Source organism: Melospiza georgiana, chromosome 20, assembly GCF_028018845.1.
Source record: "Melospiza georgiana isolate bMelGeo1 chromosome 20, bMelGeo1.pri, whole genome shotgun sequence".
Classification (NCBI taxonomy): domain Eukaryota; kingdom Metazoa; phylum Chordata; class Aves; order Passeriformes; family Passerellidae; genus Melospiza; species Melospiza georgiana.
The window spans coordinates 3,572,617-3,598,559 of record NC_080449.1 but is presented as its reverse complement, the minus strand read 5'-3'; the positions used below and the strand labels follow the sequence as shown (position 1 = coordinate 3,598,559).

The 25,943-nt window shown below is 51.6% G+C and overlaps 1 protein-coding gene across 11 annotated transcripts in view; it reads right to left on the bottom strand.

Moving 5' to 3' along the window:
* Positions 1-25,943, bottom strand: part of LOC131091903 (histone-lysine N-methyltransferase EHMT1-like) — a 124,992-nt gene that overhangs the window by 19,736 nt on the left and 79,313 nt on the right. For 9 of the 11 annotated variants that reach the window (XM_058038264.1, XM_058038267.1, XM_058038266.1 and 6 more), the window contains 15 exons: positions 24,708-24,885; positions 22,930-23,066; positions 22,007-22,195; positions 21,302-21,382; positions 18,807-18,927; positions 16,913-17,044; positions 13,975-14,120; positions 11,046-11,189; positions 9,099-9,325; positions 8,142-8,306; positions 7,028-7,110; positions 5,489-5,595; positions 3,567-3,689; positions 1,371-1,472; positions 647-751 (listed from right to left, as the gene is read on the bottom strand). In XM_058038264.1, the coding sequence (XP_057894247.1) occupies positions 647-751; positions 1,371-1,472; positions 3,567-3,689; positions 5,489-5,595; positions 7,028-7,110; positions 8,142-8,306; positions 9,099-9,325; positions 11,046-11,189; positions 13,975-14,120; positions 16,913-17,044; positions 18,807-18,927; positions 21,302-21,382; positions 22,007-22,195; positions 22,930-23,066; positions 24,708-24,885 (2,040 nt within the window). The remainder of the gene's footprint in view (positions 1-646; positions 752-1,370; positions 1,473-3,566; positions 3,690-5,488; positions 5,596-7,027; positions 7,111-8,141; positions 8,307-9,098; positions 9,326-11,045; positions 11,190-13,974; positions 14,121-16,912; positions 17,045-18,806; positions 18,928-21,301; positions 21,383-22,006; positions 22,196-22,929; positions 23,067-24,707; positions 24,886-25,943) is intronic. The other 2 variants (XM_058038270.1, XM_058038271.1) reach the window with 1 other exon arrangement.

The window sequence follows — 25,943 nt, the reverse complement described above, 5'->3', positions numbered from 1 at the left end:
AAAGCAGACAGTGTCTCTGACAGAATCTCTTTGTATCTTCTCTATTTCCCTGGAAATCCCTGGGAAAGCAGCTGGCACAGCCCCACAGGCAGAGCTGGGGGTCCCAGAGAGCTCCCAGGGGATCAAGCACTGAGTGCATCCCACTGGGGCAGGATTTAGGGAGGTGAGGGGCAGCTCCAGCTCTGGACACATCAGAGCTTTGTGCCAGGGATGCCCAGGCACAGCCAGGCTTTGACAGCTGCTGGCAGAGTGCCCAGCCCATCCAGAAACACAAATAGGAGCTCATTCCCCTCAGAAGGCACACGGGGTGCCCTAAACCATACCCAGAGTCCCTGGCCTGGGACAAACACACAGCTGGTAAGTCTGGACTGAAGGGGCTCTGCCTGCTGCACTGTGCAGTGGCAGCACAGAGGGATGGGAAGCAGGGAGGCTCAGAGCTGAGGATTCCACACAGCATCCTGACAGAGCAGCCGCAGGGACAGCACAGCCCACAGGCTGCCAAACTTCTGCCCACAACTCAGGAAAGCTCTCACCAGACACTTCTCACTCACACTGGGTGGGACTGAGCCCTAAATCTGTCCCCTGGGGGGTGTCTGGGGTTAAGCAGAGGCTGGAATCTCTGCAGGAGGTGCCAGGGGAGCCTTACATTGTCACGGATGTTGATGTCCGAGCCCTTGGCCAGCAGCAGCTTCACCAGCTCGATGTGCTTGTACTCCGTGGCCCAGATCATCGGGGTCCAGCCACCATCGTCCTGGGAGGAGACAGCAGGGTGACACACAGCCCTGACACAGCCCTGACACAGCCCTGCCCTCCCCCTGCCCTGCTGCAGGTCCCTCAGAGCCCAGCCTGGCTGGGGTTTGCTGCAGCTCAGCAGGCTGGCACTGCACCTCCAGCTGGTTCAGGTACACAAATTGTCCAAAAGGCACAAGGAGCACCCAGGGTGTGTAAAAGATCTTACAGAAACTCCCCTGAGAAGCCTGGAGGACCTGTCCTTGCCCCAGGTTAATGACCTCTGTCCCTACCCCCAGCTAATTACCCTTGTGTCACCCCCCAGCAATGGACAAACCCCAAGGGCAATGACAAACCCCACAGTGACCAGTGCCAGGCTCAGCCCATCCCACACCACTGTCCATGATCCCCCCACTAGGAAAAGCTCAGGGACACCCTGGAGCAGCAGGATCCACGGCAAATTCAAGGAGAAACTGCAAATCAATGGGAGCTCCCTGAGGTCAGTGAGGGATTAGGAGGGGCACAGAATTGTGGTGACCTGGAGGTGTCCCCCAGCAGCAGGACTGTACCTGAGTGAGCACTCAAGTGCTGAGGGAGCCCCTGAGCTGGGCAAAGCAGCTCCTGGCCCGGGGAAGCCTCACCTGGCAGTTGACATCCATGTTCCCATTGGAGAGCAGGTACTGCACCACGTCGTAGTGCCCCTTCTTGGCTGCCAGGTGCAGACACGTGGAGCCCTCAGCATCCTGCACACAAGCACAGAACACACCCTCAGCCATGCTCAGGACAGCACAGGAGCTCCCAGATGGAGCAGGGAACTCCAAAAGTCTCCACCCCACTGCCAGGAGGGCAGAGAGGAGGAAGCAGAGCCTAAGCAGGGCTTGGGAGCTTTACAGCAAAGAGGTGCCAATCTGCAGAGAAGGAAAGGGCTTTGCCTGGGGAAGGCACAAACCCCAAACCCTGGCAGTGATGCCCCTCCTTTCTCCAACAGCCCTTTTCCCACTCCCCTCCATTTGCTGGAGAGCCAAAGGGAGGCAAAACCCCTCACATAGTCCAAATTTGCACTTTACATCAGAAAAATCACTCTGTCTCAAGTTGAAATGCTCCATTCCTCCAGGCTTTTGCTGGGTTTTGTTAGCCCAAGGCCTCATCCCAGCACCTGGCAGCAGGTCCAGGGCTGGGGTGTCTCTCTCCAGTGAGACCAGGTCCCCATCCAGCCCACAGCCATCTGCACAGACTGGAGATAAAAAACAACCCCAAAGGTTGAAAGGAAAAATGCCTTTGGGAGCTGGGGATGCAAGGCCTGGAGGAGATGGACAGGCTGTGAGTCATGATGGAGATGCTCCCACCAAAGATCTCTCTGGCAGCAGCCTGACTTTTATCAGGCATTTATATCCCAAGAGCTTAGCACAGAGCAAGGCCCAGAGAGCAGGAAATCAGGAGGAGGAAATGAAAGACTGAAAAAAAACCAAATGATTCCTTCCAGCTAAATCCCTGGGAGCAACGCTGGAGGTGAGAGCTTTGGGATGGAGCTGATGTGGTGCAGGCTGAGGGAGGGGACATCTCAGGTCAGGGATTGCACCAGGAGGGCTCCTTGGGACACTGAAAGAGTTTCTACACCCCCACATGTGCCTGCTCCAGCTGAATAATTCCACAGCTTTCCCCTTGGATGGGCAAGAAGCAAGTGCAGCTCCCCAGCCCTGGGAGAGTAGGCAGATTTTATTGTAAAGGTTTTATTCAGGTTTTGAGTGGGGCTTTTCCATGCTGGGAACAGCACCAAGAGCTTCACCCTGGGGGCTGGGGAGCCCCCACCCAGCTCCCTGCAGTCCCACCTGCCCCAGGTAAGGGCTGGAGCTGCTTCCAAAGCAATGCTGCTGCTTCAAACAGAGCCTGAGCTAATTAAGAAACTAATTAACATCATCAACTAGCCTAGACCTCAGATGTGACCTGAGGCTTCCCATTTGCTTGTGCAAGCTCAGGATTTATCTCCTTCCCTTGACCTTCAGAAACACAAACTCCCCTTTTTTTCTCTTCCACAGGAATGAATCAGGTGAGAGATGTCTGGGCTGCTCCAAGGCACTTGGGACAGTGGCCAGCACAAAGCCACAGGTGCCTGTCCTGTCCTTTCCCCCTCCCAAGGATCCATTTAGGGCCTGGATTGGGCAGCACCTGATACCTTGTGCAGTGCTGCCTTCCCAAACCCAGCCAAGAGCAGCAGGTTGTGGCAATAAGTTTGCATGGGGAGGGCTCCTGTGCTCCAAACAGCATCTGATTTATGGGACTAATAAATGGTCTGTGTATTTTCCAAGATTGCAAAGCATCCAGAGCATGCTAAAGGCAAAGAGACAGCTGCATTTTATTGTTTTGGTTTAAATTAAGGGGTAGAGTTTAAAGATGGGGTTCAATTTTGCCACTGCAGCATGAGTGCAAGAATCCACACATCAGTTCTTTGGAAGGGAAAGCTTCCTCTGTCATTTTTCCTGGCTTGGCAAGCACCTAATTACCAGCCTATTTTAAAACATCACCCCAAAACTCTCATTATTAGAGCCTACAGAGAAGGGAACTCTGAAATCCTGTTTCACTGGAGTGGATTTGTGACACTAAAACCTAAGAAATCAAACCCCCTGACATTTGGTGCCACAAACTAAAGGGACAAGTGGCAACACTTGCCCCAAACAGCTCATGGCCAGCAGAAAAATGAGATTATGACACCCCCAGCCTCCATTCCAAGACAAACCAGTCCATTTCTCCTCAGCCTGGGCACTTCCACCCAAAACTTCAAGGAAGAAATGTTGAACAGAGGCTTCCTCAGGAGAAAAAGGCAAGGAATAAATTCCTACCTTGGGATCTACTAGTGCTCCAGCCTTGATCAGGTATTTCACAGTTTCCAGGTGGTTGTTTTCTGCTGCTTCCATCAGGGGGGTCCTCTGGTCCTCAGAGCAGGTGTCAATGTTGGCACCAGCCTGTTGGGAGGCAGGGCAAGGACAAGCACAGTTAGCAAGGGGAAGGATGTGGGAGTAGAGATTTAATAACAAGAATTTCTCCTGAAATTTAGCCATATTAAACAGGGGAAAAAAAGAATAAAAAAATAAGAAACAGAATGAGGAAAGAAGGCAGTGCAAGTCCACCTGCTCTGCAAACAGCACACACTGCCTGCCCCCTCTCCTGCCTTCCCAGCCAGGAAGGAGCTGTAAGGAAGCCAACAGCTGGTATTAAATAACTCCTGTTATTACCAGATTTTGTACTCCTACTTTCTAGATATTGTTTGTGTAGCAATTTGGAAAAGCCAGCCTCCTCCTTCTTCCAGCAGCTTTGTTTTCCCTGGTCTATGATTTAGCCTCCAACAACCAGCTCTTCTCAATGTCACAAGCTGTAGGAACAACTTGCTGGTGGCAACAGAGGCAGGAGCTGTAAAGAATATCCTGGGGATTGGCTCAATATTCCTGTGGAAGTCAATGGCAGTTCCACAGAGGTCTCTGAGCATCTGTTCAGCTCAGCCCAGAGTGCCTCCAACATCATCTCACTGCTTCCAAACCATGGCTCTGTCAGGTTATCCTGCCTGCTTCAGCCTTTGGGCTGAGCTCAGGAACCACCCAAAACTTGAATCTAAAAGGTCTCAGACACACCACAGAGCTCTTGGCAGGGGGGTGTGAGGCTCAGACCTGTTCACAGCAGCTGACTCAGGTTCACCTGGCACAAGGAGCTGTTTTCAGGTGCCTCCCACTGAATTCCTTTGTTTTGACTCTTTTCCCCAGCCAGAGCTATTTAAACCAGGGCAGAGGAGAAGCATTTCAAGTGGAACAAGCTGGGGCCATCCCCAGCCAAACCCTGGGCTGCTGCAGGAGCCAGACCTCAGGGAGAGACAAGATGAAGCACTCTGGAAACAAACCAACCCTTCTGATAATTAAATTGTTTGTGATATCTCACAAGTTTTGCTCCTTTTCCTCATTCCACTGTCATCACATGCAGTAATTTCAGTCAGAGCAGCCAGGGAGGTCCAATGCTGGTTTCAAACAGTACCTGAAAGCCTCCAATTCCAGGTGCTGAAATGCAGCAGCCCAGCAGGATCATTTCCAAGTCATTGCTGCCTTCTCAACAGCCCTTTGAGGTTTCCCAATCCCACAGCATAAACAAAAGACACTTCCAGTCACTCCAGACCAGGTACACAGCACAAAAAAGAAAAACTATATATTTTTTATCCTTCTTTTTCTTCCTCACATTGTTTTGGAGCAGGCTCAACAACATCCCTACAGCTTTAACCATCTTCCCTCAGTTAGAATCCAAATCTCAGCCAACAAACCAAACTCCCATCCTCCCTTCAGTCCTCTCCACATGTGAGACATTTATGCTGCAGAGGAAAATCCTGCTGGAGCTCCTCAGGTTCTGACAGAAGGGAAGGCAGGGCCTGGCAGCTCCCAGGCCCTCATCACCAAGAGCAACCTGGTTTGGAGATCAAAACCAAGAGCTTGGAGATCTCCTGCAGCCTGGCAGCACATCTGGCGGTGCTGGCACATCTGGCAGTGCCCTGGCTGTGCTTAGGCACAGATCCCCACCTGCCCTGCACCAAATCTTCCCCTGCTCCTTGCCTGGAGAACAGGACAATCCCAGCTGTGCCCTCCCATTACTCTGCCCCACTCCTCCCTCAGCCTGTGTGGATTGAGGAGGTTTTTTACAGGAGGGATTTTCCCCTGCTGATTTCCATGTGGGGCAGACCAAAGCCCTCAGAAATGGTTTGTGCAGAGGGCTGGAAGTGCAGACAGACCTGAATGAGCATGTGGCAGATGTCCACGTGGCCAGACTCGGCAGCAGCATGGAGAGGGGTTCTCTTACTCTGATGCTCCATTTTAAAATTAGGGTCAATCCCATCCACTGCAAAACAGAGCAGAGACACTTTCAAGCACAGTTCAGAGGCTGGAGTGTAACAGGGGAATCATGTCTCAGCTGAAGGCTGTTAAAGGATGGATTCCCAGCCCATCCTCAGCCCTGCTCACGTCTCACTGCACATTTCACCAGAAAGCTCTCAGGGCAGTCCCCTGCACATTCAATATGCAAACAGCCCTCAAACCCAGAGCTTAGAAACACCATGGAATTCAATACCTTTTTAAGGCATTACTATCTCTCCAAAGGCCTCATCTCAAAAACAACAAACAACACACAAAGATAAAAAAAGAAAAAAAACACTGCTGGGTTTAAAGCAACCCAGAAATTGGGAACAACAAAGAGCTGGGCTCTGTCTCACCACTATTAACTGAAATTAATATTAGTGATCCTTTTCGCACCCCTGCAAATACAGAGCTGCAACATGGATGGAATTTGTCCACACAGGCTCAGGATCTGGCCAGAGATTCTCACAGCTGTGCAGAGACTGACAGATGATGCTGACAGCCAGACAAAGATGTCTGGGCATGATAACATGTTGTGTATGATGAGGCTGTAGTTAAATATCAATGAATAACATTTCTGTGCTATTGAAAACAGGAACAATGGAGCAAACACTTGCTAGACAAAAAAAAAAAAAAAAAAAAAAAGAAGGAACTGATAAAGGGCAAGAACAGAAAGCATCCAAAAATGTACAAAGTACTGGAGTGGAAAGGAAGCATCCTTGTGAAACATTGTGTCCTTCAGAGGGGGAAATTCCTGGGGAATATTGGATGCTAAAAACAAGCTCAGCAACTCAAAGGCATCTGGTGATAGGCACCTCTGTACCCCAAAACAAACCCCATGGACTGAAGGCTCTTCCTTTCTGCTTTCTTGCTGATGGGTCTTGGTTTAAACTGACCCTCTCTAAAACATTCCCTCTCTACTGGATGCAAATATGTACCCCAGGCGTGGAGAGGGGATGGAAAAACCACATGGAGGTGACTGTGGGGACACAACCAGCATGGATAAACCATGCTCAAAGCAGACACAGGTGGGGATCAGAGCCCATTTCCCAGAGAGATGGAGGAGCCACAAGGGGATCAGCGCCCATGCAGACACAGGTGGGGATCAGAGCCCATTTCCCAGAGAGATGGAGCCACAAGGGGATCAGTGCCCATGCAGACACAGGTGGGGATCAGAGCCCATTTCCCAGAGAGATGGAGCCACAAGAGGATCAGTGCCCATGCAGACACAAGTGGGGATCAGAGCCCATTTCCCAGAGAGATGCAGCCCTCCCAATGACACATCACCCACAGCAGCCTCTGCTCCCAGGGCCCTGGGGAGATGACGTGGTGCCCTGCTGGGAAGTGGCTGCTGGCACTGCCTGGCAGGAGCTGGGAGTGCTGCCAGGCAGGCCCTGGCCCGGGCAGGAGGCACCTACCCAGCATCAGCAGCACCTTCTGCAGCTCCCCTTGCCTGGCAGAGAAGTAGAGCTGCTTCGGGTGGAACCGCAGCTTCTTGGGCCTGCAGGAGGGGAGAGAGGAGGAATTAGTGCCCAGGGAAGGGCAGGAATGTCACCCCTCACTCACTGCCACCCCTCACTCAGCCTGACAAAGTTCTGGGCTCGTCCCCCAGCGTGGGCAGCAGGGCAGGGGGAGCTCTGCCCCTCTGCCCCCGTGCTCAGGTGAGACCCCATCTGCAGAGCTGCCTCCAAATCTGGGATCCCCAACACGAGCAGGACCTGGAGCTCTGGAGTGAATCCAGAGAGGTCCCTGAGATGCTCCAAGGGCTGGAGCCCCTCTGCTCTAGAGCCAGGCTGAGAGAGCTGGGTGTGCTCATCCAGAGGAAAGAAGGCTCCAGGGAGAGCTCAGAGCACCTAAAGGGGCTCCAGGAGAGCTGGAGAGGGACTGGGGACAAGGCCTGGAGTGCCAGGACACAGGGAATGGCTCCCACTGCCAGAGGGCAGGGATGGATGGGATATTGGAAATTGGGAATTGTTCCCTGTGAGGGTGGGCAGGCCCTGGCACAGGGTGCCCAGAGCAGCTGTGGCTGCCCCTGGATCCCTGGCAGTGCCCAAGGCCAGGCTGGGCAGGGCTGGAGCAGCCTGGGACAGTGGGAGGTGTCCCTGCCATGGCAGAGGTGGGACTGGTTGAGTTTTAACATCCCTTCCAACCCAAACCTTCTGTGATTCCCTGATACAGAGAAACAAGTCCCCAGAAGGAGGTTTTAAAACTTCCAGCTCCAGCCCCAGGCAGTCCTGTTCCAATGAGGGCTGGATCTGTTTAGCAACAGATTCTGGGTCTCACTGCTGTGAACAGGAGCTCCCAGAAGTTCCAGCTGCAGCTGAAGAGCCAGTGAAGAACTAAATCCTCCAGAGAAATCAATAAGACATTTAGAGCTGTTACAGCTCTCCCAAATCTGTTGGGGATGACTAATGAGTGAAGTGAACAAAAAAAGCTCTGAGCTGGACCAAAATCCAGAAAAGCTAAACCTCCTTTTCTCCAGGCTAAGCAACTTTGCTGGGAACTGGAGTGACCCAATGGTCTTTTTCTTACTTTTCAGAGTCCAGGGCAATCAGGGCACTTTCCAGAGTTTCTTTCACTGGTCCCTGGGTCAAGCTAGTAGTAGGCTTTGGAAAAACTGAAGACCCAGGGATGTCAAACCCTTCAGCAGCCGAACTTTCTGGCTTGTCTTCCTCTGACAACCTCGTCCCAGTGCCACTGAGGAGGAAAAATGAGAGACAGCCAAAGCACAACCATTAAAAATACACAACAATGTTTCTCTTATGCCAAAAAAGCAAAGCAAATGTATTTTAAATACAGATAAGTGTAACTGAAATTGAAACCCAAACCAATAAATTTTACAGCTTTTTCAGTAAGAACTGGCCCCAGAAAGGAATTACACTGCCCTCTGACTACATCTTGATGTACTCTGTGCTACAGGAGACCCAGGCACATGGGCAAGTGTTAAAGCCACCTAAACAAGGCCACATGGGATGGGAAGACAGAGCAGAGTTCCACACAGGACTGGTTTGATTTGTGTTTTCCTCCTCTCATGGGTGCGAGTCAGGAGCTGCAGATGGGAATGGCTGTCACTGAGCAAACCTGACAATATCAACCAATTCCACTATTATTCCATTCCTAACAATAAGAGGAAGGAATGGTTTAATTCCTGAATGGTTTAACTCAGAGCAGAGTTCCACACAGGACTGGTTTGATTTGTGTTTTCCTCCTCTCATGGGTGCGAGTCAGGAGCTGCAGATGGGAATGGCTGTCACTGAGCAAACCTGACAATATCAACCAATTCCACTATTATTCCATTCCTAACAATAACAGGCAGGAATGGTTTAACTCCTGAACCCCCCAACCTGCAGAGCCTCTGCCTCACACCCAAAACCCCCCAGCAGATTCCTGCAGCTGAGCCACCCTCAGCCCATCAGGAGGCGCCCAACCACTCCCACCAAAGCCTGGCCTGGCAGGAGCTTTGAGATCCCCCCACGCCCCCGTGCTCACCTCCCCGTGGTGGTGTCGGCCCTGCCCTCCACAGCTGCAGGTTTCTGCTGCTCGTAGCTCAGGGACACCGTGGAGGTGGTGTCAGCCTTGGCTATTGTCACCTCCTTGGCCTTGGAGGCCTCCTCCCCGCAGTGAGGGCAGTAGCTGGTGTCGTTCACCTGCGAGGCACAGCTCTTGTGGAAGCGGTGGGAGATGCTGCTCTCGGGCTGACACTCCATGAAAGTGCCCTTAAAAAACCACAGAGAGGGAAATTCAGCCCCTGCTGGGCCCGTGGCTCACCCCTTCACACGCTCCATGCCACTCCTCACCACCTCTCTCGGCCCTGCTGCGTCCAGTACAGTAAAGCAAGCACTGCCACTTCTTTAGAAGAGAACAAAACCAAGGTAAAGGGGGAAAAACTCACTCGGTTAAAGACTGCAAAGCAAGATTTGGAATTGTGTTTGGGAAACAGAACAAAGAAGTCCCAATTTCCAGCTCTTCCCTCTAAGGCTTGAAGTTCTCGCTTGTGTCTCTAGAAGTGCCAGTGCACTGTAAGGACGCCCCCAAAACTGGAAGAGAAACCTTCAGACCTGTGCTGAGCCAGCACTAAAACTACCTGAAACACAGCTGTACACAAACCATGCAAGAACCTGCATCAATCTGTCACTGACCCCACTGTAACCCAAATGATGTCACTCTTCTGCCTGGACCAGCCTAATTAACCCAAACAAGCTCACTGCTCATGCAACAAACTGGACAATTCCTCCTAAAATTATCTTCCCTTTCTAGCAAAGTCCCTGCGACTGCTGTGCAGGAGCCCAGAGCTCCCTGCCTGTGGTGCCAGTGCTGCCTGAAGCCCTGCTGTGCTCTGGGTTGGTGATGGTGGCACAGACAAACACTCCAGGCTCACCTCTGAGCACCAGCACACAGCACTGAGAGATGGAAGAGAGTGCAAGGAAAGGCCAGCCAAACCCCCTCTTCTCCTGAATCCAGTCCTCCCAAGCAATCTAATTAACTCTATTTCAGCTTTGCAAATGCCTTGAAGGGTTTTGAGGGTTTTATCTCCTAAATGATCTTTGACTCAGCAAGAAAACCCAGGATGGCTCCACTTACTACAATAATGCTTGAAACAACTGCAGCATCTTTCCTTGAGTCATCTTGAAGAATACCAGCATCACACAATTAAGCCTCATCATCACTCCATGAGGCCTCAGTTGGTGCCTTTCAGCTTTATCCACAGGCAAAGCAGGACACTGGCCACCAAAGGACTGCAGCAAGTCCCTTAAAAGCCTCGGTGGCACAGGTGGAAGAAGCAGCAGGAGATCAGAGTGGTTTGAGTTGGAAGGAACCTTGAATCTCATGTCGTTCCACCCCCCTGCCATGGGCAGGGACACCTTCCACTGTGCCAGGCTGCTCTGGGTACCCTGTCCAGCCTGGCCTTGGACACTTCCAGAGATCCAGGGGCAGCCAACAGCTGCTCTGGGCACCCTGTGCCACCCTCACAGGGGAGAATTCCTTCCTAATATTTAATCTTCCTAATATTTAACCTAATTGAGATCTCCAACACTGCTTTGGTCCAGTGCCATCACTCAGGATCCCCATCCTGAGGGCACACAGAGGTGGGGGCACAGCTTCATTTACAAACCAAGCTGAAGACATCTTTTTGGATGTGATTGATCTGTACACAAAGAAAAACAACCAACCCTCGTTCCAAAGAAATTCCAAAGGCAAGACTTCCAGCATGTGAAATCCCTTAGGTAACACCCCTTGGGGGTCTCCAGGAAGATCAAGGTGATGATTTCAGCTGCCCTCACACACATTCCTATTGAAAACACCTCCTGACGTGCTGTGGAACGAGGTGGGGCTGATGCCGGGAAGTCAGGACACCCCTTTAGGGACCATCTCCACCTTCAGCTTCCAGCTGTTGCAACAGGTACCCCCTTCCCTGGATTGAGAGCACGAACTTACTGCAGTGCAAAAGTATCCACAGCCAGGGCAACACTGGTGTTTCACCATCCTCCCTCTATGGTCCTCACACAGCACCAAAAGCTGGACTTTGTTAGACGGGCGCATCAGTTCATACTTAACCACACTGTTTGTGCATCGGCCCAGCTGGAACAGGAGAAATTAAAGGCAATGAAATTACTGCAGACCACACCACTCCCTGTGCTTGTGCAGAGGAAGATTTTTGCACACTGCTCCTCGAGGAGGCCTGGCTTCTTCACAGGGATTCAGCTGTGTGCCAGAGAGCATTAGCAGTGCAGCAGGAAGCTGTGAAAGCTGCTCTCAGGAAGGAATGCATCATTTACTAACTAACATGCATGTGCACCCCGAGTCATTTGTTCCTTGCAACAACAACAACAGCAACAACAAAATGATAACTGGAAATAGGCAACAGCCAAGCAGCAGAAGGGGCAGTCCCAGGGGCCTGACTCACACAACACACACTCTCCTCTTGCCAGGAAGAGCGGGTGTCAGTGACCAAGAGAAGGAGACCATGCACACTAAATCTTGTTACTGCTCAAAACTCCCAGGCACAGGAAGATAGAGGGGAAAATAATTGCTCCTCATTGCCAGTGAAGTTATCGTCTGTACTGCTTCCAGCACTGGCCCCTGCCCAGACCACAGGGATGAAGAGCCAGGCTTTCATGAGAGCTCAGCTAAAGTCATGTTTGGAGCGGGTTTTCCAAAGGATTTCACCAATCTACAGCTCTGGGTTTAAAAATCACAGGATCACAGAATCCTGGAATGGTTTGGGTTGGAAGGGACCTTAAAGCTCATCCCATTCCACCCCTTCCACACCTTCCACTGTCCCAGGCTGCTCCCAGCCCTGTCCAGCCTGGCCTTGGGCACTGCCAGGGATCCAGGGGCTGCTCTGGGCACCTGTGCCAGGGCCTCAGCACCCTCATAGGGAACAATTCCTTCCCAGTCTTCACCTGTCCTCCTTCAGCTTGAAGCCATCCCCTTTTCCTATCACTCCAAGCCTTCTCCTGCCCCACCTTGTCCTGTTACTGGCAGCAGGTTCCAGAGCTGGGGTTCCCTGTCCCCAGCCAGTGCTCCTTGATCTGCTGCTCCAAGAGGGAGCAGCACCTCCTACAGCCACCACTGTCACCTGCCAGCATGACAGGACACTCCTTGTGTCTGTTTCAAGCTCCTCTTGATAATAATCTTGCTTTCCCCAAACACCTGGCAAAGGAGAATTATAAACTAGAAATATCAAGGTGAAAGGCTGCTCCAAGGAAGGGTCCCTTGGAGGGAAGGTGGAGAATTTATTGAGCTCATGACAGAGTCAGTCAGGGACTCAGTGCCACACACTGTCCCTCTGCTCCAGCCAAGGATTTGCTGCTTTTTCTCAACCAAACTAAACTTCCTCTCTGATTTTTTAAATTCCACTCCTGCAGACACAACACTCCTGTGGGAAAAGAGAATGGATTTTATCCTAGGCTCATCATTCACCTCAGCATCTCCAGTTCAGCTTTCCCAAATTCGAGCTGCAGAGATTTCCTGTGGTTGGGACACCTTGGCCAGACTGATCCCTGTCCCCACTCTGAGCCCAGGGGCTGCAGGGTGGCACAAGGGGACCATGGATCCTTTCCTGAGGAGGAATTTCACTGAGCTGAGGAAATTCCACTGACAGGTGGAAAGCTGCATTACCCATGTGAGGAAGACCCTGAGCTGTTATGCCACACTTTATTATTTGTTAGAAACTCTAGAACAAGTTCAACATGATTAATTGCTATTTTCCAACCATTAGAGAGTGCAGCAGGGTGCTCATGACTATTTATAACACTCTCCAAGGACATGACAGTCTGGAGAAGCCACTATTCACACATATAATATTCCTCTAACATCTCTGAGTCACTTATCCCATTATCAAAAAGAATCTAACATAAAGCATGGCCTTTGCTATTCCTCCCTGTGATTTATCCAGGGACAGAACTGTCAACTCACCATAGCCAGGAGCAGCAATTCCTTCACACACCTTGTGTTTGTTTAGAAACCCTGGGGTCCCCCCTCTCTCTGATGAGTCTCCCAGGACATTTTCTCTTCAATGAATCAATTTTGCCACTCTTTGGAAATTCCTCTCTCTGCAGGTACCAGCACATACTAACAGAAGCAGAGCTGGTCTACAAACCTGATTATCCCTTTGTCCCTCCATCCACCCTTCTCCTGGGATCCTAGAGGAGAACTAGGGGTACTCTCACTCCTTGTGCTACCAGTGGTGAGTGTGACAGTGCTGCAGTGAGGCTGAAGCTGAAGAGAAACCCACTGAAGGGAGAATCCATCAAGAGCATTGCTGTCCTGCAGTTCTCCCTTTCCAGATTGTGGAATAGAGTCACTTCTGCCACTCCCTCCCACACTTCTGGAACCAGCAGAGCTCAAGCAGCCTGGCTGTGACCCAAAGGCATCGAGTGCAATCCCTGTCAGACCTGGGTGGAAGCTTTGGGACAGAAAGAGAGGAGGACAGAGAAAGGCTGGGGCAGCAGAGCCATGCCAAGCTCCTGAACTCAACACCCGACCACAGAAAGCTTTGCAGCAGCTCCTGCACAGTCAAGGGAAAGCAGCTCCAATCCTTGAGGGCATTTTCTCCCTCTGCTGCAGGTTCCTGTAGCTGAGCCTGGGTTGTGAATGTTACATCAACCCCATCCAGCCTCACAGGCCAGGACAAGCCCCGGAGAGGCACCCAGAGCTGCTCTCTCCCCAGTGGCCTCACCCAGGGCTGGGACAGGCACAGAGTGCTGGGGACACAGGCCCTGCCCCTCCTCACACCAGTGGGTCCCGGCCTAGGCCCAGAGCCCCTGGGTGACCCCACACGTGCTCCTGGCACAGCCTGTCACCCTGTCTGGCCTTGTCCTCAGCAGGACAGGCTGTGGGGAGCTAAAGGACAGGCTCCTACCTCGTTGTCCACGCTCTCTGTGGCCATGCACTGGTTGTTGGCTAGGGTGGTGATCTCTCTGCTTTTGGGGGTTTCCATCCGACAGCTGCACAGGGGCACCTCCTGCAGACCATCCACTTCCATGGCTTCAGGGCCATTGGACAGACCTGGGGCACAGAAAAACAGGGAGTTAACTCCAGTTCTCTGCCAGGAGAAAGGATTCATTCCACCAACACAACACCCTGTGACACCTTCCCATTCCATGTCCTGAAATGCTCTCCAGGCTTTAGCAGCACCCTGTAGAAGAGACCCTTTCACCCCAGCTGGAGTTTGCAAAAGCCTCCTGCACTTTTCCAAGCCCAGCCACACTCAGCTGGCTGTGCTGAAATCAAGAGTGATAAGTTAAGATCAGTTTACTCTGAGAAAGCCTCAGAAAGGCCAAGCAATGAGGTGCAGGGTTTTATCAGCCTCCCTCTGCTCCCCACAACACTGGGCTCTGGCACCAGGAAATTTGCAGGAAACCACCCAGAGCTGGAAATTTGAATAGGCAGTGGAGTGATAAATAGAGATGATCAGGAAAGCACAAACTCCTATTTGCAAAGGCTTATTACACAGATGGGAAAACAAAATTCCTGGGACTGTTTGGTGTCAGCCAACCACAAATTATTTATTTTGGAAAGAGAACAAACCAGGGAAAAGAAAGCAGCAAGATGCTCCAATGTTCTTTTCCTCATCTCCTCTGAGATGTTGAACATTTACAAACCTGTGGAAAGGTGGATGAGGGCTTTGGAGGGGGATCACTGTGGGAATATTCCTGTGGTTCCTCTGGATTGAAATCAATCACTGGGTCACCCAGGATTGCCAAACTGGCCTAGTGACAAGGGGGGTGATTCCAGTCCTACCCTCCTCTTCCAGACCAGCACCAAATCATCTCTGCAATGTTTGCAGCACAGAATCCTTTGGCCTTGGGGATGCTTCACCCTGAAGCCTTCATCCCAAGCTTTCATCCCAAGCTTTCCCTGCCCACTGCTATGGATTGACTCACACTGAGAAGGAAGCTTGCTGCTATTTTTCAAGCTTTGGACTGGGAATGGAGAGCTCTCTTGCTGTGAGGTTTTGCAGATTTCACTTCATCCCTGGGGGAGATTCCTCCTCAGCTTCCCCCAGAGCTCCCTGCCCGTGCCTCTGGCCCTGCCAGCTGAGCACAAACCCCTTTCATCCCATCAGGAATTCCTTCAGCCAACAAGTTGCAAGCCCAAGCCTAGCAAAGGGATATTTCAAGACACACAAGTCCAGGGAAAGTCCTTGCTGTTTTCATGTAAAATTCTGTCAAGATCTTAAAGGTTTAAGAGTTTTCTCTGGGAGCACAAATCACAAAGCTCATTCCTCCTTCCGAGCTGTCACTTCCCTAATCTGTTTGACATCCAGAGGCTGTGGTGAAAGCATCCCTCATCCCTCCTGACCCTCTCTTGGTGGGGAAGGCTCCCACCCTCTCTTTGAAGTGCCTCTATCAAAGGAGCCAGTCAAGCTTTGAGGGAGCAGTGGGGACAGACAGGCAGATCCAGCCAGGGGATGCTGGATGTGAGGAGAGTTCAGCACTGGGAGCAGCAGCTGGGGCTCAGCACCCAGGGCCCAGCACAGCCCCTTCCCTTCCCTTCCCAGGGCTGAACAAAGCATTCCTGAGGGAATCCAGTGGCAGCAGTTCTGGGGGGATGCTGAATCAGCACATTTCAGGGAATGGAGGGAGCTGCTGAGTGGGACAGGAGGGCTGAGGCAGTACCTGGGACCTTTGGTGAGAGTATTCCTGAGCTAACGTGCCTCACTGGAACTGGGATCCCATCTACAGCCTCACTCCATCCCAGCACCCTCCCTATCCTCACCCACATCCAAATCCATCCCTGCTTCTATCCCAGCCCCATCTCTACTCTCACCCCCATCCCAGCCCCACCCCTATCCTCATGCTCACCCCCAGCCCAGCCCAATTCCCATCTCCTCCTCATTCTCATCCCAGCGCATTCCTACCTCAGCCCCATCCCTGTCCTCATCCTCATCCCCAACCCAGCTCCATATCCATCCTTACCCCTAACCCAGCTCCATATCCATCCTCATCCTCACCCCCAACCCAGCCCCATATCCATCCTCATCCTCACCCCCAACCCAGCCCCATATCCATCCTCATCCTCACCCCCAACCCAGCCCCATATCCATCCTCATCCCCAACCCAGGCTTATATCCATCTTCATCCCCAACCCAGCCCCATATCCATCCTCATCTTCACCCCCAACACAGCTCCATATCCATTGTTATCCCCAACCCAGCCCCATATCTATCATCATCCCTATCCTCATCCCCATCCTTATCCCAACATTCATCCCCGCTCCAGCCCTATCCTCCCCCTCATCTCGATCCCTAATTCCCATCCCGATCTCTAACCCCCTTCCATCTCGATCCCTAATGCCCAATCCCATCATGATTCCTAATCCCCATCCCATCCTATCTCCATCCCAAATCCCTAACCCCCATCCCACCCTGATCCCTGATCCCGCTCCCGCCCCGTTCCCGTTGCTCTCCGCGCTCTGTGGCCGCCAGGGGGCAGCCGGGGCCCCGAACGGCGCCACCCTCGGAACAAAGGGACCCCAAACCCGACCCCAAATCCAAACCCGACCCCAAACCCGACCCCAAATCCAAACCCGACCCCAAATCCAAACCCGACCCCAAACCCGACCCCAAATCCAAACCCGACCCCAAACCCGACCCCCAAACCTCACCCCCAAACACAGTCCCAACCCCAAACCTGGTCCCACATTCAAATTCAAACCAGACCCCAAACCCAAACCCAGACACAAAACGAGCCCTGACCCCAAACCCAGCCCCAATCCCAACTCCAAACCCAGCCTCGACCCCAACCCAATCCCCACCTCCAACCCATCCCCAAGCCCAAGCCCAGCCCAGCACTCACCCCCCACAGGTGAGGAGAGGATCCCCTTCACCCGGAGGTCCAGGGAATCCAGGGACACCTCCATGTACTCCATGCTGTTCTCCTGGCTGGGGCCCTCCCTGCTGCCCAGCGAGGCTTTATAGGCTTCAGCACCTGGATGGGAACAGGGGAGTCACAAAAACCCCACAGCAACAGCCACCCCAAGCCCGTGGGAACCACGAGGGCAGAGCACAGGGAATGTGCCACCAACATCTGGGCATGGCTGGGCACTGCTCTGCTCACACTGAGTGCCACCTCCAGCCAGGCAGGGAACAAGAAAAGGGAATAAATGAGATGGGTGCAGCCTCTGCAAGGGCACAAGGAAAGGGTGACCCATGGCTGGAGCACCCTCCTGCCCCCAGCCTGGTACACACTGGCCAGGCAGGGCCAACTGCATCTCAGGAGGAGGATGACACAGGTGACATCCAGCTGAGTGGGAGGGGAAACTCAAAAAAGTCAAGTTGTGCCTCCAAGTGAGCAGAGCTTTGCTGGGGAGGGATTGTGGGAGAGGGAACTGAGTGTCTGCACTCCCTTGGCTTCACTTTCTCTCCTGCTTGGCTTCTGCCAGTCCAGCTTGGCCAAGAGGGTTTGGGTGCCCTTCCAGACCAGCTGAAGGGACAGAAAACCAGCCTGCATGTGAAATGCAGAATTAGGTATTTGCTGTGACAGAGATCAAGGGTCCCTGTGGCCTCCTGCGAGGAAGAGGAGGGAGCCAGGTGAGTGACAGAGCCCAGGCACAGAGCAGGGGTTGAAAAATGGTCAATTCACTCATAAGTACCAAAAAGCTGCTGATACAAAAATGACCTTTTTGCCCTGAATTAGCAAACCCAGAAGAATAAAAATAAATTCTTATTCACTGCTTTGGTGGCAGTGGATGTATGACACCCCAGCAATGAGGCTGAAGGCACAGCTGCATTTCCACCTTATCTCTCCCATGTTGTTGTTACCTTTCCCAAAGAAGAAGCATCACATCTGGCCTCTCCTCACCTCTCCCCTCTCAACAGAGCTCACTGAGATATTTTTTGGTGTTCAGTGACTCAGGACAAACAAGAGGGACCTTGAACAACACCCACACTTGGGATGGGCCCGAGGCAGCTCCTTCCCTGTGGTTCTTCCACAAGGAGCAAAGCCAAGCTGCACATTCCATTCGGCTGCACAAGCACCCACACAAAAACAATGCAGCACCACTCCCGGGTGGTTCTTTCTTTCCTTTTGCATGCAAACATCCTCCCTGGAGCTCATGGGACAGGAGTCCATGTTGACAGGTCACACAACCCCAGACTGCTTTGGGTGGGAAGGGACCTTAAAGCTCATCCCTTTCCAAACTCTGCCATGGCAGGGACACCTTCCACTGTGCCAGGCTGCTCCAGCCCTGCCCCAGCCTGGCCTTGGGCACTGCCAGGGATCCAGGGGCAGCCACAGCTGCTCTGGGCACCCTGTGCCAGGGCCTGCCCATCCTCCCAGGGAACAATATTCCTATTATCTATATTATTAATTAATTATTATTAATTATCTAATATTATCTATTCCTTCTGAATAGATAACATCAATTTCCTGTCTTTCAGTCTGAAGCCACTCCCCCTTGTCCTGTCACTATCTCCCCATATAAAATTCCTCTTCCTCCTTTTTGTAAGCCCCACGAGGTCTTTTTTTGGATACTCCAAAATAAAGGGATTGATGAACAAAATAAAGCTCCTCCAGCATTCCAAGGACAAAGCCACGAGTTCTGCTGTGACAGTGACACCAGCAGCCCCTTCCAGTGAGGGGCAATTCACAGCCTGGCTCATCACACAGCCCAGCCTTGAGAAGGAAGGGTGAGCCCAGGCCTCAGGTCCTTCCCTGGGGTGGAATTCAGGAACAAACCCCCATCCATTACCTAGCACACCTCCTTGTTTCTTTTTATTCCTCCGCCTCCTCTTGCGGGTGGGTTTCAGCCATGGACTGTCTGTCTTCCCTTTCCTCTTCAGCAGCTTCTTCTTGACGCTGGACTCGGAGCTCTGGGGAAGCAGAGAGGCCACGTGCACGTCAGGCATGGTGGCACCAGGGTCCCTCTGTGGAACAGCCCTCAGCCAGCTCCAGCAGGGCTCTGAAACCAAGGGCTGCTAAGGTGCCTTTATAGCACTGCAAAGGAAACCCAGGCACACGTGGGGGTGGATTTCCTGTCAGCTCAGCAGGCCAGGCTGCACTTTCTCTTCCATGGAGGCCCTCGCACCACGCTCATGAGCAGCACTGCAGGTGGGCAGGCACATGCACACTTCCAGCTTCTCCCAAAAAATCATTGTACAATCACAGAACATCCTGAGTGGTAAGGGAGCCACAAAGAGCACCAAGTCCAGCTCCTGGTCTGTCACAGATATCTTTTCATAAAAATCTTTTCTTTAAGATTCTGCCTTCTAGGAAGCTGAGGCTCCAGAAAAAGAATGTAAACAATGGTTATCTGCTGCTGTAGAAGGCAACAAGTGCATCTGTGATTAGCCCATGTTAGATGTGTATAGTTAATGGCCAATCAAGGACCGAACTCTCTCTGGGACAGAATCAGAGAGAGCTCCTTTGTTATTCATTCCTTTTCTATTCTTAGCTTAGCTAGCCTTCTGAGAACATTTCCTTCTTTTTAGCACAGTCATAATGTAATATATATCATAAAATAATAAATCAAACCTTCTAAACATGAGGTCAACATTCTCGTCTCTCTCTTCATCCTGCAACCCTTGCAAGCCCTGTGACACTGGTCCTGCACAAACACCTCACCCTGTCCCTCAGAGGGTTGTCCCAAGGCTTCTTGAGCTCTGGCAGTTGGGTTTTCAAACTCAAATATTCGTGTTTCTCCACAAAAAAAAAAACACTTTGCACTTGAAGGGCCACCTGGCAGGGCTGGAGTGGACCCAGGGGAACTGAGCCCCAGAGCAGCCCCTGAGCCAGGCACAGCACAGACCAGTCATGCAGCAAATACTCAGCCACACGTATGAATCTCAACAGACTTTGGGTTTTGGTTTCAAAAAATTCAGTTGTCTGTGGTGGGGTTTCAAAGTCAACATCAGAACAGGAATCAGGCACCCCAACCCTGCCAAGGTTCAATGCATCAATCATAAAATTCATGTTCAGACTGAAACTGTCAGCTCCTGATGCTTATCCAGCTGCCAGCAAAGCCTTGGAAAACCTCCTGGTAGCACTACCAGCAGCTGGATCAGGCTCTGCCTCCACAGGCAGCTGTGCCAGGCCCTGCTGTCCCAGTGAGGGAACACGTGGAGCTGAGCCCTGGCTCTCCAGGGTGTCTGTGCTGCCCCAAAACCCCTGAGTGTGGGCTCAGCTTTACCCCAGCTGCATCACTCTGCTCGTGGGGAGAGGTTTGTGTGTGTGAGCCAGCCCTGCCTGGGAGCTCAGTGACTCAGCAGAGCTCCAACCTCTGTCCATGACATGAAGATCCCACCTGGGAGTTTGGGTGTGAGTCCCAGCCCAAGCCATGGACAACAGACTGGCCTGAGCCACCCAAACCAGAACCAGGCTGCCCAGCCAGCCCCTGCTCCTCCTGGGCTGCTGCAGAGTCAGAATGTGGGGAACAAGACCCTGAAGAGCTCCAGGGATTCCCTTGGTGTGTTTTGTGAGCATGATTCCACCTCCAGCTCAACACATCAAGAATTTCCTCCACTCTTTCTGAAGAGCTGGGTGTCTGAAATGCTGGCTCCTCAGCCTGAGAGGCTGTGGAAGGACAGTTTTTAAGGAAAGGGGAAGGAGGCAGGCAGAGACATTCAACGAAGAACCTAAATTTAAAAATCACCAGGTTCTCTTCACCAACCGTCTAAAAATAAAAAGTAGAAATCCCCAGCAGCTGCTGAAAGTCCTGACCTGGTGCTGTACGACCAAGGTCCCAGGGAGAGTGCCTGTCTGTCTGTCTGTCTGTCTGATGCTGTTTGTCTCCCTGGCAAGAGCTGCTCACCAGGAATTGTGAATTTAGGCTGTGGGCTGGGCCAGTGGATCTGGGAACAACCCCACCCCAGCAGAAGTTGGGGTTGGAGAGAAAGCTTTGCTGCTCCTACCCGGTGCCAACAGCGCATCTGAGGAACTCAGGCACCCTTAAACACCTCTGCTAACATTCAAATGATTAAAAGCAGTCAACACCTCATTGAAAACAACAAAAGCCCATTAGTTAGCATCAGAATGTAATTAATTGTGCCACGGATCAGGGTTAAGCACCTTGTGGAAAACAATACTCGGTGTGTGGGTGGTTTCAGAGAATGAGTTTTGTCAAGGAGACTTGAAACTGCACCGCTTTGGCTTTGCTCTCTCTCTCTCTCTTTCTGGCAGCAGTGCAAAGGGGAAAAATTATTATCAACAGGCCACGGGCTGAAAAACACATTTAGCAGCCCAGCTTACCAAGTCAGACTCGTCTCCATCCTCCTCCTCCTCCCCTGATTCTACAGACTCTTGCTCTTCCTCAGACTCGCCATCATCGATCTGCAGCCACCATTTGCCCAGGAACAGAATGGGTCAGTCAGGTCGGGTCTCCCAAACAGAGCATCCCCCACACCCCTGGTGATCCCAGCAGAGCATCCCCCACCATCCTGCTGTGCCCACACACACCAGAGCACCCCAGCCCCAAGCTGCACATGCACTGAGCCCAGTGAGCTCCAACCACATCATGGAACATCCGTGGGGAGGGTAGAGGGAAAAAAAAAAATCCACTCCAGAATAAAGTTTTCCAACTAAATTTCAACTTCTTTGATAATCCCAAACCAGCCTCATGCCTGTACTGTGTATCACAATTTGGGGGGAAAAAAAGCAATTGGATTATTTTAGTGCTTTCCCAAGCAAGGCTGAGAAGATGTTTCCTATTGGTTCAGGAAATCCCAGAACCCCACGGCTGGGGTTCTGCAGAGTGGATCCCAGAACTGTGTGGGGCTGGAACTGGGGGGAAGGTGGGGAGACCCTCACAGGTGCAATGGGAAATGGTCACAAAGGGCCTTTCTACCATTGCTGCCATCTTGCAGGTGAAAAACCCTAGAAATTGCTTCAATCCATGCCCCTTGTGGCCCTGCCATCCCATGCTGCTCCCCAGCCCCAGCAGGGCACAGCAATCACCTTCCTGGCGTTGTCCGCGTCGGACGCGCTGTCCTTGGAGGTCCTGTTGTCATCCCCAGGGAACATGGCTGCCTGATCTGCTCCATGATCATCTTCCTCTTCCAAATCATCCGAGTCCTCCTCCTCAGAGTCCACATCTATGCTCTCCCCGTTCACGTGGGGGCTGCCATCCCCCAGCTCCTTGTCACTCTGCAGGTCACCCAAGCACACAAGACACAAAGACAACATCAATTCCTGAGATCCATCCCAGACTCCCCTCTGTGCTTGGAGTCTAAAGCTGGCTCTGTGTCCATGCAGAGCTCCTGCCATTGTCACCTCACCCTGCTGGAGCTGGGGACCACGAGGAGTCATTGCAGACTCACATGGTTAGGGGAGAAGAACCCCATTCCAGCATGGAGGGATGCAGGAAGCTTTCCAGGGAATGGAAAGGGAAGTTACATCACATTGGGATTTTCATATCACTCCTTGAAATCCCAGCACTGGTCTCCTTGAATTCTAAGCCCAAAACTTCGGGGCACAGCTCGCAGCAAAAGCAGAATTTCATCAGGAATGAGTCCATATCTAAACTTTAAAAAGTAACCAAGTGTTTTTCTGTACAGCCTCAGGCAGCAACATGAGACCTTGAGGACCAAAACAAAAGAGGCCTGCTTCAAATCTCTCCAGTTGCCCAGGATTCACAGGACAGAAGGGGAACATTCATTGGAAAAGGTTTGTTTAGCAGCTGGTACCTGAACAGCCCCTCTGGAACAGTCATTCCCAAAGCAGCAAGGAAGCTGCTGCCAGAGGGAAGAGGAGACTCAGAAGGGAAAATGTTGATTCCAACAAGCCAGGACACCCCTGCCCCTCCACATGGGTTTGGTGTCCAAAACAAGGGACATGGAAGTGACAACAAACATGTGCAGTGAGCTCAGTGCTGCCCTTACCTTGGCACCCACAGAGGAATGAGTTATGCTCTTGAACATCTCTATCATTGTTCTCTGTTTTAACACTTTGGTCTTTTTCTTGGGAACCAGGCTATAGGTTCCCATTCTCCGCTTTTTCTTCCGAGATACTGCAGCAGCTGCAAGAGAGGAGCAGAGGGAACCCAAAGTTTGCTCAGGAAGGAAAAGAAGGGACAGAGAGCATGGGAGAGGGACTGGGGACAAGGGCCTGGAGTGCCAGGACACAGGGAAAGGCTCCCACTGCCACAGGGCAGGGCTGGGTGGGATATTGGGAATTGGGAATTGTTCCCTGTGAGGGTGGGCAGGCCCTGGCACAGGGTGCCCAGAGCAGCTGTGGCTGCCCCTGGATCCCTGGCAGTGCCCAAGGCCAGAAATAAATTTAAAATCTTCAACAGGCTGCAAAACAACTGCTAAATGTGACTTTTTCATGGCAATTCTGTTAAAAGTTTTTTTAATCAAATTAAGTCTCGTGCAGTAAAGATTTATTTAAAGGCACATGCAGCAATGGTAAAAAAAAAAAAAAAAAAAAAAAAAACCCAAAAAACAAAAAACAAGAATTCCCAGAAAGGGGTGAAAAGATCTCTCATGTGTATAAAAATATTACATCCAAGGATTGTAATAAAAAGGATCAGCACAAATTTTTAAAGGAAACTCCAGGATGCAGTTGGAGCTCCCTGTGCTCACATGTTGTGGGTCACTGGCTGGGCAGGGCTGGGATCACCTGGGACAGTGGGAGGTGTCCCTGCCATGGCAGGAGTGGCACTGGATGAGATTTAAGGTCCCTTCCAACCCAAACCTTCTGTGATTCTATGTAATCACACCTGAGGGCAAAACCTGGGAAAACTTCCCAGTGCAACAGATTTATTTACAAGTGAAGCAGAAGATGACACACGGATGTGCAGACACACAGACACCTTCATGCCAGGGCTGCCCAAACCCTCAGTGCCCTCTGCACACTCCTTCTGGCCCCTCCATCAGCACACACAGCATCAAATCCTGAAATTATCCTGCATTTGGCAGTGCTGCTGGTGCTGTAGGAGGCTCAATGGAATCCAATTGCTCAAATTGAGACTGCAAGGCCAACAATACCGACTGACAATGGAAGCAATCTGACAGTAACTGAAGAACACACGGGGAAAAGGCACCTTACATAAAGAGCTGTTTGCCACTTCACCTCATTTCACACCTCCTATGGAAGTCTGTTTGATTCCTTTCAGTCCTTTGATTGGGTCTTAATTTGTTCAGTCTCCCTCTTGGCCTTCTAATCAAAGCAGCCATGGCAGCTCCCTGCCTGCTGCTGCCTGAGGTGAGTGCACAGCACAGGGATGCTCGGTGCAGGCTCTTTTAGGAACTGCCAGCTTCAGCACCACTGGTATTGTTTGCACTTGCACAGCCTGTTCCTTGGAAGCGTTTTTTCATCTTCCATGGTAATGAAATTTCACCAGAATTTATGAAGAGACCGCTAAAAAATTCTGTGAAGCCAATTAATTTTATTTATAAGGCTGTAATTCTTGGTAAGCAGCTGTGGAGATATTCAAAGCCCTACAGAACTGATAGAAACCTCTCAGAACATCCCAGAGGAAAAGGGATCAAAGTGTCTCCTCTAAGAAAAGGAGAAAAAAGGGAAGGGAACCCTGGAGGAGACTGAGTGGCGAAAAGGTATTAACAGACTTTTAACCTCCTCATCTCCCTCTCAACCCCACAGGTTTGGGAGTTGGGAGCTGCTCAGGATTCCAGCATTCCAGCCCTTCCCTCTTTACCTGTCTGTGCCTTGGTGGTGGCCACATAGCTCTGGTTCTGAGGTAGTGACTGGTGAAGGCCCGGGAGAGAGGGCAACGCCAACGGCTTCACGAAGTCCAGCATGTTCTCAAACTCCTTCTCCTTGGATTCCTTCTGATCTCTGCTGTCTCTCCCATCTTTGGGGTCTTTACTTGCATGCTGGAAAACAAAAAGGCAGTTAAATTGAGGTTTCGGATTGAAGAATTTAAAAAAATTAGGAAATGAATTGAATTAATTTCTCTTGACCAAAATCTCTTTTCTTTGAGGGCAGGAGGAGCACATTCCCAGCAGGAGCACACAGATTAGGGGGCTTTGCCCCAAGCACTGCCAGCCTGGCTGAGTGGCTCCCCAGGGCTGGAGGCTGTGCAGGTGACAGGCAAGGACAGAGGCAGTGACAAGGAGAAGACTCTGCTTGCACAGCTCTGGGTGCCTCTGGAGAAGAGGAACCAACTCAAGCACAGCACTTGTTCCCTGTGACACCACACAAGCTCAGCAACACCCTGCAGAGCTGTTCTAGAGGAGCAGGCAGCAAAGGAAAGGGATTTTCCTTTTGGACAGCACCTGGCACCACTGAGCCTCAGCAAAGGCTCCCCTCTAGCCCAGCACACACCAAGCACAGCCAAAGCAGCTCCTTCCTTGACACTGAGCTGTCCAAGCTCCCCTTAACCCCCTGTTCCCACTCCAGCTGCTGCTGTTCCAGCCCCCAGGCAGGCTCCAGGCTCCTGCTGCAAACCAAAGGGATTTCAGAGTTGTTCCTGCAGCTCCTCCCAGGCACCACAGCCACTCACACCTGCTCTGATGTGAACCTGTACCCAAGACAAAGTCAAATCCTGCTCCTCTGGTTATGAAAGAAGAGTCTCTACAGCTCCACAGAGAATCATTTAGGTTGGACAAGACCTTTAAGGTCACCAAGTCCAAGCACAAAGCCAGCAGTGCCAAGTCCACCACTCAGCCATGTCCCTGAGTGCCATTTCTCAGCTCTTGATGTTGCTTCAATGTTTTCCTCCTCTAATTTAGGAAACAATCCCCTTCCTGTGTCCATTTCATGTACCCTAAAAGCCTCAGACAGAGAGGTCCAGACTGTGTGTGTGTTTCCTTTTTCCATCTGTGTTTATTCTTTCAACAGCCATGGCTTGGTTTGATGGTGCTTTTATTCCTGTGTCTTTTGTGTCAAGTGTGCCAAAGAGAAGCCAAGGTCAGGGCAAGGCCCCTCAGTC